General features: G+C 32.5%; 1 protein-coding gene across 1 annotated transcript; it reads left to right on the top strand.

Moving 5' to 3' along the window:
- Positions 1–14,107: 14,107 nt before the first annotated feature.
- LOC148944176 (uncharacterized) lies at positions 14,108–14,902 on the top strand (the record flags this gene model as incomplete). The annotated part of the gene is made up of 1 exon (XM_089099852.1): positions 14,108–14,902. A coding segment is annotated over one exon (795 nt), but the record flags the coding sequence as incomplete, so codon positions are not given.
- Between the last annotated feature and the right edge of the window lie 1,882 nt (positions 14,903–16,784).

The raw sequence follows: 16,784 nt of genomic DNA on the forward strand, positions 1-16,784 counted from the left end.
ATTAAGTTGGATGTTTTTCTAATAGACCAGTCAAATATATTTTACAGTTAAATTTATTTGCTCTTTCCAACTTTCGTCCCTCTAGATTTTTGCCCCACTGTAGATTTTTAAAAATATTTTTTTTGGTCTTCTCATTGAAAAACATTTTTTTGGCATTTTCAAAAAAAGAACAAACACCCCCCCCCCAAGCAAAAAAAAATTGCTAACCCTCATATTTTCGTGGATTTATGCCACTGTGCATGTTAAGTTTTAGGCTGAATAAAATTTGGCTGATTTTTTTTTTCAAATTGGCGTTACTATGAACGTGAAAGGAAATATCTCACATCTGATGAACTACAGAGTCATAATTAGGGTTTTCAGTGTCCAGGACCAGTAATGCCCCCCCCTACACCATTATTACCAAAATTAAAAAATAACTAAGGTCATAGTTTTGACAAAAAAAAAACAACCTCAGTTGGTACCCCTCAAAGATTGTACCCAGGGTAGGTGTCCTTCTTTTGGTTATGCCACTGACAAACTAGAGTTGCTGCTTTCAGTCTAATAGAATGCAATGAAGCAAGAATTACTTCAACATTTTGCTTAGTTCAGAAGATGGCTTGAATCATATTGCTACTAAAATAATTAAAAAGAATATACTTATACATATAACCTAAAAAGCCTGTTTAAAACTTATAAAATATTTATTCACTGTGCATATAGGTATTAGTTTACACTATAAAAGAAACTATAGACGCTTTCCATAGATGTATTGTTTAAACTATTCAAAAGACAAATTTATAAAAATCCAAATCTGATCCAAGGACAGTAGCTAATCCTTAAGGACTTTAATAATCTTTCACCCTTCTTTTTTAAACAAGGACTAGCCGTCTTAGCCTTTTTTTCATCATTGCCCTAGAAAAATGGGTGAATCTATATCAAACAGTTCGTGGTAACGAACTGTAAGTAAGGAGCGACCCGGCTCAATGGTAACCGAAAATCTAAAAAACGGGAATTTGATATGCATCAAAAGAATCAGATTTTAATTCTGATTTCAAATATATAAGTTTCATTAAGTTTAATTTTACCCATCAAAAGTTACGTGCCTGAGAAAATTTGGCTGATTTTCGAAAAAAGGGGGAAAGACCCCTAAAAGTTATAGAACCTTAATGAAAATCCCACCATCATATTCAGCGTATCAGAGAACCCTACTGTAGAGGTTTCAAGCTCCTATCTACAAAAATGTGGAATTTTCCATTTTTTGCCAGAAGAAAGATCACGGATGCGTGTTTATTTGTTTATTTGTTTTTTGTCTTTTTTTCCCCAGGAGTGATCGTATTGACCCAGTGGTCCTAAAATATCGTGGGAAGGCTCATTGGAACGGAAATTAAAAGTTCTAGTGCCCTTTTTAAGTGACCGAAAATGGAGGGTAACTAGGCCCCCTCCCACGCTCATTTTTTTCCCAAAGTCACCCGATCAAAATTTTGAGATAGCCATTTTGTTCAGCATGGTCGAAAATATGATAAAAATGTCTTTTAGGATGACTTGATTCCCCAAAGTCCCCGGGGGAGGGCTGAAAGTTATGAACTTTACTCAATGTTAACATATAGTATTGGTTATTGGGAAGTATACAGACTTTTTCAGAGGAGATTTTTTCTGGTAGGTGGGGGAAGGAGAGGGTCGGGGGCTATATGGAAGGATCTTTCCATGAAGGAAGTTTTCATGGGGGAAGGGACATTGCTATGACGGGGGCGCCGGATTTCCCAGCATTATTAAAGAAAAAGATCAGGACTTAAATAAAAAAAACAAGTTTTTCAACTGATCAACTGATGGTGATTAAGAGGTCGTTTTTAAAGAACTGGAAAAAAAAATTCGAACTATAGTTTAAAGAGCAGGGTATTGACTAGGGGGCGAACCCCCTAATATACGTGTTAAAAATTTATGAATATAGAAGTTCGTTACGTAAGTTAATTCTAAGTTACGTATATTTATTACTAATAAAAACGTTCGTAAATAAAATTAAACAAGTTTCGAGAAAGCCATTTAACCAAATATAATATGCAAATTTTTTTTTAATTATTCATGTACGGTGACCAAATAACAAAACCTGCATTATTAAAAAAACGTTCAAAAATTAAAAAAAAAAAACAAGTTTTTATAACTCAGAGTAAGGATCGACATTAAAACTTAAGACGAACAGAAATTATTCCGTTTATGAAGGGGGATGTCCCCTCTTCAACGCCTCGCTCTTTACGCTAAAGTTTGACTTTCTCCCAACTCTTATTTTTTTAAACAATAAAAAAACTTTAGCTTAAAGAACGAGGCGTTGAGGAGGGGACAGCCCCCTTCATATAAGGAATAATTTCTGTTCGTTTTAAGTTTTAACGTCGTTCCTTACTTTCAGTTAAAAAAACTTGTTTTTTTTTATTTAATTTACTATAGCCCATAGCTTCTTGTTTATATGCGATAGGCCAAACGAGAGTACACAAAGCGATTCAGATGGCTTTTGTATTTTCTCTTAAATTCCTTTGTGAATTCGTTAAACTGTGAAACGTTACATGAAAGAAGAGAACTCTGTTTATAGAAGTTGTATGAAATGTAAGTTTTTTCATTAAAATATTTTGTATCTCTTATAATAAAAATCAATTTATTGCATTAATCATTGATGATTTTAATAATTGGCTTTCAATTTTAATTACAAATTGGAATTTGCTGAAAGGTGTTTTGCAACAGTTTTCCAGATTGTAGAAAAGATTTTACACCTTACTTAACTTGCGTTCTTAACTTAGTTAAAAAAAAGTCCAATATATAGCAATATAAAAGTAATCTTCCTAAACCAATTTTATATATTGAAGTACTCATCCTTTTCACCTACAACTATACTTTACGACTTTTTGAATACCCCAACACCAAGCAATACATTCAAAAGGCTTTTTTATATTTTTTCAGAACAATTTCTTTACGTAATGTCCCTCCTAAGCCAATTTTAGAAGTTGAAGTACTTATCTTTTTCACCACAACTTTACCTTACGATTTTTTGCAAACCCTAACATCATGCAATACTTTTCAAAAGGCTTTATTATATCTTTTCAGAACAAGTTATTTACGTAATGTCCCTACTCAACCAATTTTACAAGTTGAAGTACTCATCCTTTTCACCACAACTTTGCTTTACGACTTTTTGCATACTCCAACATCAAACAATACTTTTCAAAAAAGCTTTATTATATCTTTCAGAACAAGTTCCTTACATAATATCGTTCCTAAACCAATTTTACAACTTGAAGTACTCATCTTTTTCACCACAACTTTATCTTACAACTTTTTGCAAACCCTAACATCATGCAATACTTTTCAAAAGGCTTTATTATATCTTTTCAGAACAAGTTATTTACGTAATGTCCCTACTCAACCAATTTTACAAGTTGAAGTACTCATCCGTTTCACACACAACTTTACTTTAAGACTTTTTGCACGCCCTAACACAAAGCAATACTTTTCAAAAGGCTTTATTATATCTTTTCAGAACAAGTTATTTACCTGATGTCCCTCTTAAACCAATTTTACAACTTGAAGTACTCATCTTTTTCACCCACAACTTTACCTTACAACTTTTTGCAAACCCTAACATCATGCAATACTTTTCAAAAGGCTTTATTATATCTTTTCAGAACAAGTTATTTACGTAATGTCCCTACTCAACCAATTTTACAAGTTGAAGTACTCATCCTTTTCACCACAACTTTGCTTTACGACTTTTTGCATACTCCAACATCAAACAATACTTTTCAAAAAAGCTTTATTATATCTTTCAGAACAAGTTCCTTACATAATATCGTTCCTAAACCAATTTTACAACTTGAAGTACTCATCTTTTTCACCACAACTTTATCTTACAACTTTTTGCAAACCCTAACATCATGCAATACTTTTCAAAAGGCTTTATTATATCTTTTCAGAACAAGTTATTTACGTAATGTCCTTCCTAAACCAATATTACAAGTTGAAGTACTCATCTTTTTCACCCAAAACCTTACTTTACGACTTTTTGCACACCCCAACATCAAGCAATACTTTTCAAAAGGCTTTATTATATCTTTTCAGAACAATTTCTTTACGTAATGTCCCTACTCAACCAATTTTACAAGTTGAAGTACTCATCCTTTTCACCACAACTTTGCTTTACGACTTTTTGCATACCCCAACATCAAGCAATACTTTTCAAAAGGTTTTATTATATCTTTTCAGAACAAGTTATTTACGTAATGTCCTTCGTAAACAAATACTACAACTTGAAGTACTCATCTTTTTCACCCAAAACTTTACTTTATGACTTTTTTGCCCACCCCAACACCACGCAATACTTTTAAAAAGGCTTTATTATTTCTTTTCAGAGCAAGTTCTTTTCTTAATATCCCTACTAAAACCTATTTTACAAGTTGAAGTACTCATCCTTTTCACCCACAACTTTACTTTACGACTTTTTGCACACCCCAACACCAAGCAATACTCTTTAAAAGACTTTATTATATCTTTCAGCACAAGTTCTTTACATAATGTCCTTCCTAAACCAATTTTACAAGTTGAAGTACTCATCTTTTACACCACAACTTTACTTTACGACTTTTTATATACCCCAACATCAAGCAATACTTTTCAAAAGACTTTATTATATCTTTTCAGAACAAGTTCTTTACGTAATGTCCTTCCTAAACCAATTTCACAAGTTGAAACACTCATCCTTTTCACCCATATCTTTACTTTATGACTTTTCGCAAACCCCAACACCAAGCAATACTTTTCAAAAGGCTTTATTATATCTTTTCAGAAAAGTTCTTTTCTTAATGTCCCTCCTAAACCAATTTTACAAGTTGAAGTACTCATCTTTTTCACAACAACTTTACTTTATGACTTTTTGCAAACCCCAACACCAAGTAATACTTTTCAAAAGGCTTTATTATATCTTACAGAACAAGTTCTTTACATAATGTCCTTCCTAAACCAATTTTACAACTTGAAGTATTCATCTTTTTCACCACAACATGATCTTACAGCTTTTTGCACACCCTAACATCATACAATACTTTTCGAAAGGCTTTATTATATTTTTTCAGAACAAGTTCTTTACGGAATGTCCCTCCTAAACCAATTTTACAAGTTGAAGTATTCATTCTTTTCACCCACAACTTTACTTTACGACTTTTTTGCACATCCCAACACCAAGCAATACTTTTCAAAACGTTTTTTTAAATCGTTTCAGAACAAGTTCTTTTCTTAATTTCCCTCTTAAACCAATTTTACAAGTTGAAGTACTCATCTTTTTCACCACAACTTTACTTTACGACTTTTCGCATACCCCAGCATCAAGCAATACTTTTCAAAAGGCTTTATTATATCTTTCAGAACAAGTTCTTTATGTAATGTCCTTCCTAAACCAATTTTACAACTTGAATTACTCATTTTTTTCACCACAACTTTACTTTATGACTTTTTACACACCCTAACACCAAGCAATACTTTTCAAAAGGCTTTATTATATATTCTGAGAACAAATTTTTTGCATAATGTCCCTCCTAAACCAATTTTAGAAGTTGAAGTACTCATCTTTTTCACCACAACTTTACATACTTTTCACCCACAACTTTACTTTACGACTTTTTTGCACACCCCAACACCAAGCAATACTTTTCAAAACGTTTTATTAAATCTTTTCAGAACAAGTTCTTTTCTTAATGTCCCTCCTAAACCAATTTTACAAGTTGAAGTACTCATCTTTTTCACCAGAACTTTACTTTACGACTTTTCGCATACCCCAAGATCAAGCAATACTTTTCAAAAGGCTTTATTATATCTTATCAGAACAAGTTCTTTACATAATGTCCTTCCTAAACCAATTTTACAACTTGATGTATTCATCTTTTTCACCACAACATGATCTTACAGCTTTTTGCACACCCTAACATCATACAATACTTTTCGAAAGGCTTTATTATATTTTTTCAGAACAAGTTCTTTACGGAATGTCCCTCCTAAACCAATTTTACAAGTAGAAGTACTCATTCTTTTCACCCACAACTTTACTTTACGACTTTTTTGCACATCCCAACACCAAGCAATACTTTTCAAAACGTTTTTTTAAATCGTTTCAGAACAAGTTCTTTTCTTAATTTCCCTCCTAAACCTATTTTACAAGTTGAAGTACTCATCCTTTTCACCCACAACTTTACTTTACTACTTTTAGCATACCCCAGCATCAAGCAATACTTTTCAAAAGGCTTTATTATATCTTTTCAGAACGAGTTCTTTATGTAATGTCCTTCCTAAACTAATTTTACAAGTTGAAGTACTCATCTTTTTCACAACAACTTTACTTTATGACTTTTTGCACACCCTAACACCAAGCAATACTTTTCAAAAGGCTTTATTATATATTCTGAGAACAAATTTTTTGCATAATGTCCCTCCTAAACCAATTTTAGAAGTTGAAGTACTCATCTTTTTCACCACAACTTTACATACTTTTCACCCACAACTTTACTTTACGACTTTTTTGCACACCCCAACACCAAGCAATACTTTTCAAAACGTTTTATTAAATCGTTTCAGAAAAAGTTCTTTTCTTAATTTCCCTCCTAAACTTATTTTACAAGTTGAAGTACTCATCCTTTTCACCCACAACTTTACTTTACGACTTTTCGCATACCCCAGCATCAAGCAATACTTTTCAAAAGGCTTTATTATATCTTTTCAGAACGAGTTCTTTATGTAATGTCCTTCCTAAACTAATTTTACAAGTTGAAGTACTCATATTTTTCACAAAAACTTTACTTTATGACTTTTTGCACACCCCAACACCAAGCAATACTTTTCAAAAGGCTTTATTATATATTCTGAGAACAAATTCTTTGCATAATGTCCCTCCTAAACCAATTTTAGAAGTTGAAGTACTCATCTTTTTCACCACAACTTTACATTACGACTTATTGCATACCCCAACATCAAGCAATACTTTTCAAAAGGCTTTATTATATCTTTCAGAAGAAGTTCTTTACGTAATTTCCTTCCTAAACCAATTTTACAACTTGAAGTTCTCATCTTTTTCACCACAACTTTACTTTACAGCTTTTTGCACACCCCAAAATCAAGCAATACTTTTTAAAAGGCTTTATTATATATTTTCAGAACAAGTTCTTTACGTAATGTCCGTCCTGAACCAATTTTAAAAGTTTAATTACGCATTTTTTTCACCCCCAACTTTACTTTACGACTTTTTGCAAACACCAACATCTAGAAATACCTTTCAAAAGGATTAATTATATATTTTCAGAACAAGTTCTTTTCTTAGTTTACTTCCTAAAAAAATTTTAAAACTTGATGTATTCATACTTTTCACCCACAACTTTACTTTAACACTTTTTGAACACACAAACATAAAGCAATACTTTTCAAAAGGCTTTATTATATATTTTCAGAACAAGTTATTTACGTAATGTCCATCCTAAACCAATTTTATAACTTGAAGTACTCATACTTTTCTCCACAACTTTACTTTACGACTTTTTGCATACCCCAACACCAAGCAATACTTTTAAAAAGGTTTTATTATTTCTTTTCAGAACAAGTTATTTACTTAATGTCCTTCGTAAACCAATATTACAACTTGAAGTACTCATCTTTTTCACCCAAAACTTTACTTTATGACTTTTTTGCCCACCCTAACATCAAGCAATACTTTTCAAAAGGCTTTATTATATCTTTTCAGAACAAGTTCTTTTCTTAATATCCCTACTAAAACCTATTTTACAAGTTGAAGTAATCATCCTTTTCACCCACAACTTTACTTTACAACTTTTTGCACATCCCAACACCAAGCAATACTCTTTAAAATTCTTTATTATATCTTTCAGCACAAGTTCTTTACATAATGTCCTTTCTACACCAATTTTACAAGTTGAAGTACTCATCTTTTACACCACAACTTTACTTTACGACTTTTTATATACCCCAACATCAAGCAATACTTTTCAAAAGGTTTTATTATTTCTTTTCAGAACAAGTTATTTACTTAATGTCCTTCGTAAACCAATATTACAACTTGAAGTACTCATCTTTTTCACCCAAAACTTTACTTTATGACTTTTTTGCCCACCCCAACACCAATCAATACTTTTTAAAAGTCTTTATTATATTTTTTCAGAAAAAGTTCTTTTCTTAATACCCTCATAAACATATTTTACAAGTTGAAGTTCTCATCCTTTCCACCCACAACTTTACTTTAAGACCTTTTGAACACCCCAACACCAAGCAATACTTTTCAAAAGGCTTTATTATATCTTTCAGAACAAGTTCTTTACATAATGTCCTTCCTAAACCAATTTTACTAGTTGAAGTACTCATCTTTTTCACCACAACTTTACTTTACGACATTTTGCATACCTCAAAATCAATCAATACGTCTCAAAAGGCTTTATTATACCTTTTCAGAACAAGTTCTTTACGTAATGTCCTTCCTGAACCAATTTTACAAGTTGAAGTACTCATCCTTTTCACCCACAACTTTACGACTTTTTGAACACCCCAACACCAAGCAATACTTTTAAAAAGGCTTTATTATATTTTTTCAGAAAAAGTGCTTTTCTTCCTAAACCAATTTTACAAGTTGAAGTACTCATCTTTTTCACCACAACTTTACTTTATGACTTTTTGCACACCCCAACACCAAGCAATACTTTTCAAAAGGCTTTATTATATCTTTCAAAACACATTCTTTACATAATGTCCTTTCTAAACCAATTTTACAACTTGAAGTACTCATCTTTTTCACCACAACATGACCTTACTGCTTTTTGCACACCCTAACATCATACAATACTTTTCATTAGGCTTTATTATATTTTTTCAGAATAAGTTCTTTAAGTAATTTCCCTCCTAAACCAATTTTACAAGTTGAAATACTCATCCTTTTCACCCACACCTTTACTTTACGACTTTTTTGCAAAGCCCAACACCAAGAAATACTTTTCAAAAGGCTTCATTATATCTTTTCAGAACAAGTTCTTTACGTAATGTCCTTCCTAAACAAATTCTACAAGTTGAAGTACTCATCCTTTTCACCCACAACTTTACTTTACGGCCTTTTGCATACCCCAACATCAAGCAATACTTTTCAAAAGGCTTTATTATATATTCTCAGAACAAGTTCTTTGCGTAATGTCCCTCCCAAACTAATTTTACAAGTTGAAGTACTCATTTTTTCACCACAAATCACCACTAAACCTGATTAAATTTAGCTAATATAAAATAATACCAGTTTCATAGCAATGATTCCCTAATCTGTATCGTCAATTATATATAGCACGTAAAACAGCCCATAGGATGACAAAAAAATGACAATTTACAATAATTAAAAAGCACAATTCGTTTGAACAAAAATACATTTTGAACCATTTTAGTAAAGAGCAAATTCTAAATCACTGTTACAGCTTTGCCTGCAACCTTGTAAATGGTGAGCCGCAGCCAATAGTACCAAAAAGCTAAAAAATTTGTTAAGAAAACCTAGTAAAAGGCAAACTAACCCCAAGATAACTGAAAATTGAAAAAATACGTTTTTAAACAAACTCCCTAATGAGAAAAATTGCCTTCTGACACTGATCCAGGAATGGTATCTATTGTTTAGAGTAATCTCGTAACATAAAAAAGCAAGTATAAAATTATCTTTTTTATTCTCGTAACTTAAAAAGTAAAAATTCATCGCGAAAAAAATTTATGATGATTTCAAAAAAAGCCTAAGACCCTCGAAAATGGCGTTAAATTAAAATGAAAAGTATACCATTAGAATCAACATGGTCGAAGACGTACATAGAAGGATTACTGTTTTCCACCTAGAACAACTTGGAAAATAAGTTTTTTCTGTTTGTATTATATAAAGGATCTGTATTATTCAATATAAATGTGGATTTCGGTAAATTGGTTTTAGAGTTATCTTAAACCTAGTAGATAGACTCATTGCAATGGGTGTATTATACTTTGTTATGTTGATTTTTCAATGTTTTATGCGTCATAGATGTAAAACCGATAAAATAACTCCTGGGGGGTGGGAATTATGTAATTTGTAATCTTGAAATGTGCTTAGATAATTTAGTTTAGTTTTACTACTGATGACGGTCTAATATTTCTTAACATTGGACGTGATCGTCTCTTACTAGGTTTCTAGCTACCGCTTCAACCCGGATTACTAACCTATACTATAATTAAGTCGCGCATAAAATTTAGTATAGGCAAGAGGTCTTTCTTTATTATAACAACCCGGAAAACCATTAACCATTAAAAATAACCAGATTACAAACTTTCTTGAAATAGTAAATAATGGGCCTCAAACAATCAAGTAGCTAACTAATTCCAACGTATGTCACGGTTAATTTTTCCAATGATCGTCGTTTAATGTAATAATATTTTTTAGCATAGGACTGATTGTCTCTTATTCCGGATTCACATATATTCGTTATGAGAGGCATCGTGGCCGAGTGGTCCAAGGCACTGGTGTTAGCCACCTTTCTGTTAGGAGGCGTGGGGTCAAATCTTACCGCTGGTATACGATTATGATTTATGTACAAAAATCAAACTTCTTTGATAAGACTGCAGTAAGAAAAGACATCAAAAATGCAGTTTTTAGTGGAAAAATTTATTCTCTTTTAGAAATAATTTATTTTAGTTGCAAAAGATTTTTAACACAATTAATTTCCTCTAAAATGAGCCATTGAACAAATCTCTACGATGTTCCAGTGCCAAGCTATCTGTGGAAAAGAAATAAAAATATCCCGTTTAGGCAGAATTTTGTAGTAGCTGCCACTTTTCTTGCTTTTCAAGCCAATTTATTTCCCTTGCTGTTCAATCCAAGGGACAGAAAGTATCCTACATAGGGGTTTCGGACAAGGCGGTTCTAATGGTATACTTTTTGTTTCTTTGTTTCTTTTGATCTGACCCTTTTTTTTAGGAGCTATGGGTTTTTATATTTCTTAAAATTGGACGTGATCGTCTCTTACTAGGTTGCTAGATACCGCTGCAACCCGGATATGCTATATCATTACAAACAGGAAAAAGCTTACGGCTTTTTCTTCTTTGAAATACTAAGAGAAAAATCTCAAGCAATTAAGTAGCTAACTAAGTCCAATGTATGCAGGGGTATGTTATTCCCTTGATCGTCTTTTAGTGTAATATAAATTGAACCATTGAACGACTCTCTACGATGTTCCAGTGCCAAGCTATCTTTGCAAAAGAAAGAAAAAAAAATATGCCGTTTAGGCAGAATGTTGCGGTAATTGCCACTTTTCTTGATTTTCAAGCCAATATATTTCCCTTGCTGTTCAAGCCAAGGGATAAAAAGTTTCCTATACAGGAGTTTTGGACAAGGTGGTTCTAATGGTGTACTTTTTGTTTCTCTGAATCTTTTTTAGGAGTTACGGGTTTTTATATTTCTTAACATTGGACGTGATCGTCTCTTCCAAGGTTGCTAGCTACCGCTACAACCCGGTTTATGATTAAATAAACTAGGTAGATAATACCAAAGCAAACAAATTACTTGTTTGAGTCTTAAATTATAATCTTATTTTAGTTACTATGGGCTGGAAGTTTGTTCTTTACTGTAATCATATATATTTAGTTTTGAGAGGCAGATTGGCCGAGTGGTCCAAGGGGCTGGTGTTAGCCACCAGTCTCTTCGGACCCGTGGGTTCAAATCTTACCGCTGGTATACGATTCTGATTTATATACAAAAATCAAATATCTTTGAAAGACTGCAGTGTGAAAAGACATCAAAAATGCGTTTTTTTGGGGGAAAATTTATTCTCTTTTAGAAATAATTTATTTTAGTTACTATAGATTTTTAACCCAATTAATTTCCTTTAAAATGAACCATTGAATAACTATCTACGATGTTCCAGTGCCAAGCTATCTGTGGAAAAGAAAGAAAAAAAAAATATCCCGTTTGGGGAGAATAACGTGGTTAAAAGTTACTAGCCAAGTTGAGTAATAGGGTTTTTCCAAACATCTTACTAGTCTAACAGCCAAGGTATTAGCCAAGTTATGTCACAGGGTTTTCTAACCATTTCACGTTTTTGACAGCCAAGTTACTAGCCAAGCTATGTAATAGGGTTTTTTCCCATCTTACTAATTTGACAGTCGAGTTAATAGCAAAGTTATGTAAAAGGGTTTTTCCAAGCACCTTACTAACTTAGCTGCCAAGTAGCTAACAGAGTTGCATAACACGTTTTTTCCAGACGCTAATAAGAGGCTACTCACTCTCTGTGAATAGGTGTAAAAGGTCACAAAAATTCAGGTGACACATTTGACAATCAATACAAGTAGTATGATATAATACTGTGGTGTAATCCATTACTTGCAAATAAAATGACGTAATTTTAATTTAAAATCATATAAGAGGGCATACACATCATAGGCGTACAAAAGTTATGACGTCATCTTCCCAATATATTGTACAGATTTGAGAAAGTTTTTTATGTGCATTGAGCTTACAGAAAGAAAAGAACATAAAATGTCATTTGATGGAGTTTTAAATAGGAAATTAAGTAGGAAAAGGAAAAAATTAGCCAAGCAGGTAGTAAGCACTAGTTTAAGTGATGCAGTTTGTGATGGAGACCTAGAAAGAGCTAAGGAATTGATCTACTCTTATGGGCTGTCTTACTCAAAAGAATGGTCAGATGGATACGTATTACTTTGTGAAGCTTTGATAAACAAGCATATAGCTATTGCTAAATTACTTTTACATCACGACTGTAAAGTTAACTTTGAAAACGGAATGCCTTCTACAATTTACACCTCACCACTTCATTTGGCAATTCAAATGGGTGATATAGAAGTTGTTAAGATGGTTTTAGATAAAGGTGCTAGGATCGATGCAAAAGACATTGATGGTGAAACTCCACTTTATGCAGCAGTAAGAAATGACGATTTTAAAATCACAGAATTACTCTGTAAGCATGGAGCTGATGTTTCTTTAAGACACCGTAACGGGTTCAGTGTAATTCATATAGCAGCTTCATATGGATGCCCGCAAATTATTGATTATCTTTTGAAAAATGGAGCTGATGTTAATGTAAGAACAGATGAGGATGAAACTCCACTTCATAAAGCTGCTACTGGAGGAAACTTCCATACTCTGAAATTATTGCTAAAACACGGTGCTAGAGTTAACTCTAGAGACGAATATGGGACAACAGCTCTTCATATTGCTTGTTTATTCCCGAGTGAATCACGAATTGTTGATTATCTTTTGAAAAATGGATCTGATGTCAATGCAAGAACATATGAGGATGAAACTCCACTTCATAAAGCTGCTACTGGAGGAAACTTCCATACTCTGAAATTATTGCTAGAACACGGTGCTAGAGTTAACTCTAGAGACAAATATGGGAGAACAGCTCTTCATATTGCTTGTTTATTTCCGAGTGAATCACGAATTGTTGATTATCTTTTGAAAAATGGAGCTGATGTCAATGCAAGAACAGATGAGGATGAAACTCCACTTCATAAAGCTGCTTTTGGAAGACACTTCCATACTCTGAAATTATTGCTAGAACACGGTGCTAGAGTTAACTCTAGAGACAAATATGGGGGAACAGCTCTTCATATTGCTTGTTTATTCCGGAGGGAATCACGAATTGTTGATTATCTTTTGAAAAATGGAGCTGATGTCAATGCAAGAACAGATAAGGATGAAACTCCACTTCATAAAGCTGCTACTACAGGACACTTCCATAGTCTGAAAATATTGCTAGAACACGGTGCTAGAGTTAACTCTAGAGACAAATCTGGGAGAACAGCTCTTCATATTGCTTGTTTATTCCCGAGTGAATCACGAATTGTTGATTATCTTTTGAAAAATGGAGCTGATGTCAATGCAAGAACAAATGAGGATGAAACTCCACTTCATAAAGCTGCTACTGGAGGAAACTTCCATACTCTGAAATTATTGCTAAAACACGGTGCTAGAGTTAACTCTAGAGACAAATATGGGGGAACAGCTCTTCATATTGCTTGTTTATTCCGGAGGGAATCACGAATTGTTGATTATCTTTTGAAAAATGGAGCTGATGTCAATGCTAGAACAGATTAGGATGAAACTCCACTTCATAAAGCTGCAACTAAAGGACACTTCCATACTCTGAAAATATTGCTAGAACACGGTGCTCGAGTTAACTCTAGAGACAAATCTGGGAGAACAGCTCTTCATATTGCTTGTTTATTCCCGAGTGAGCAATCTGCTAAAATTCTTCTGGAATATGGATCTGACATAAATATCATGTGTGACAGTAGTAAGTTAGTTCTTGATATGATAACAGATTATATACATGATTATATATATCATTTTAACCATTTCGAGAAGATGAAGACTAATATGCATATTATATACCACATAATAAAAATGAAAGCAGCAAATTTATATTTATGTCAAAGAAATGAAATTTATCATGAAGAAATGAGTTTTATAAAGAGCTATTTGGATCTTATCGGCTATATTGATTTTTATGAGGATGAAGGGGATTTTTGGGATCGATGTGAGGTAGAACTAGCCAACATGAAAAGAAAGAAAATTGTTAATTCCACTATATCTTTTTATGACATTTTTTCAAAAGGAGAAAGGTCTTTAGCAGCATACATGAGGAATGAAAATGTAATGGAAGTATCAAACACATTAAAATACGAAATAGAGTTTCCATTATATGCTAGCATGCTAAAGCGTAACTTCAGAAAGGGTATGAAAAGGAATGAGTTACTTGAGTCGGCCAATAGAAGCCTCAACGGCTATGCCAAGTTACCATATATATGTGCTGAAAAAATATTGAGGTATCTAAGCAATGAAGACTTGAGAAATGTGATAAATGTTTTTGAGCCTAATTGCGTGAGTTAAGGAGTAATGATGAAATTGAGGGCTTCTGGCATAAACTTATCGATTTAGCAAATTAACGAATATTATGAATTTTAGTAGAAATTTTGGAAAAGTATCTGTGTCAAGTTAAGGGATTAAGGGCAAGCACAAATCTAGTTAAGGGCAGCAAATTTGGGACTAGAAATGGGAGGTCATTCATTAAAAGAGAAAGAAGGAAATGTAAAATTGTAGAAGCAACATATACTATTAATTAGCGTAATTGAAAAATTTTCCTAAAATAATAAAAATCACCTTTGTCTTATCATAATGGAATTTGTAGGAAATCTAAATGTCTTGAAATATAAATTTTTCTTTTAAATAAATCTGATAGTTTTTTCCCTAGAATTAGTTTGATATAAGATTTACCGGATGGTACGTTGTTATTCAGAAGGATGGATGAAATATAATACGTTGCAGACAGAACAATAATTCATTGATATTTTTAGATAAATTAAAAAAAGTTTCTCTTTGTGTTAAAGCTGCTATGTGTATATTAAAAAAGATACTGCTATAAATATTTATTCATCTACAATTTATGACAGTTTGTATAAGACTTGATAATTAGGTTGAGATGAAATATAATAAAACGTAATCTCAAACTAGAGAAAAAAAATCTATATGGCTCTTTCTATGCAAAATTTGGGTTCACAGTAAACTTGATAAAGTTTCTGCTATTTTTAGTGTGAGAGTGTTAGGGGTGAATATCAAAGCAAAAAAAGAAGAAATAAAGACGAAACCAATTCAAACTAACCATCAACTAACAGAAGGTATTAATCTTGAATATTAATATATTTAGTTTTTGACAATTGACCCTATCAAAGTTAACACGTTACCTTGACAGCCCATCAGAAATTTAACAGATTTTTTAATACTGTATCACATGGAAAGCTCGATAAAGGCTCACAAAAAATTTACAGCAAATATGCTGAACTCGTCCTTGTGTCAGCTCTTCCATATTTTTAGTGCTTGATCCATTCAGCTCAGAATATAAAAAAAAATACAGCGTTGCAAGCGGCAGTATAATTCAAAAGTTTGAAATACATTTTCATCAGACTTTTATTAGTTTGCATAAAAAAGGTTGTTTTTGTCAACTTTTCCATGAAAGCTTTAGCTGTTATTATATTTGCATTTCTCCGCGATTACTCCCTTATTCTTTGGTTCTCAGGATACATACAAATCAGGATAATCAAATATCTTTGAAAAGACACAGCAAGAAAAAAACGTTAAATGGCATAAAGAGAAAAAACTGGTAATGGCAAAAATATTTGTATTCTAATTTTTGGTTCTAATTTTTCTAATTTTTTTTTTAATTTTTCTAATTTTTTTCTAATTTTTCTAATTAAAAAATTAGAAAGGTTAAATCACTGTCTATTGTCACATTATTTGCACATAGATAACAATTCTGGGACGTAGACATGATATGGCTTATAATGTTGCTAGAAGAGTATGCCTGTCTTCTTTTTACCTTCTGTTGAATACTAATACCAGAAAGATGATAGGATCTATCAATAGGTAACGTATTATCAGAACCATAAGCAAGAAGTTGCCTCTCATCGTAAACTATTATTTCATGTTGACATTCTCTTTGAAGAGTATAATCTCCGGAGATCTCACTCTCACATATCCACCATAACCATTGTAGAATGCTTTGGGTGCTCCAAAGAAATCTAAACTCTCACCGTCATGACAACATGTGCATACATTTCCGATAGTGTTTCCACTTGTACTTGTTTCTTAGTTCAAATACTTCTCCTTGTCAGCATTCAACGCCACGATAATTTTATCACGTGCATACACTTTCCTCGAATAATTCATTTTTACTTTTTTAAATGTGACTCAGGTGCTTATCCTTCCAATGTGTGAA

This window comes from Artemia sp. Qi Xiang Cuo, chromosome 14 (genome assembly GCF_049724085.1).
Source record: "Artemia sp. Qi Xiang Cuo chromosome 14, ASM4972408v1, whole genome shotgun sequence".
In the NCBI taxonomy this organism is placed as follows: Eukaryota; Metazoa; Arthropoda; class Branchiopoda; order Anostraca; family Artemiidae; genus Artemia; species Artemia sp. Qi Xiang Cuo.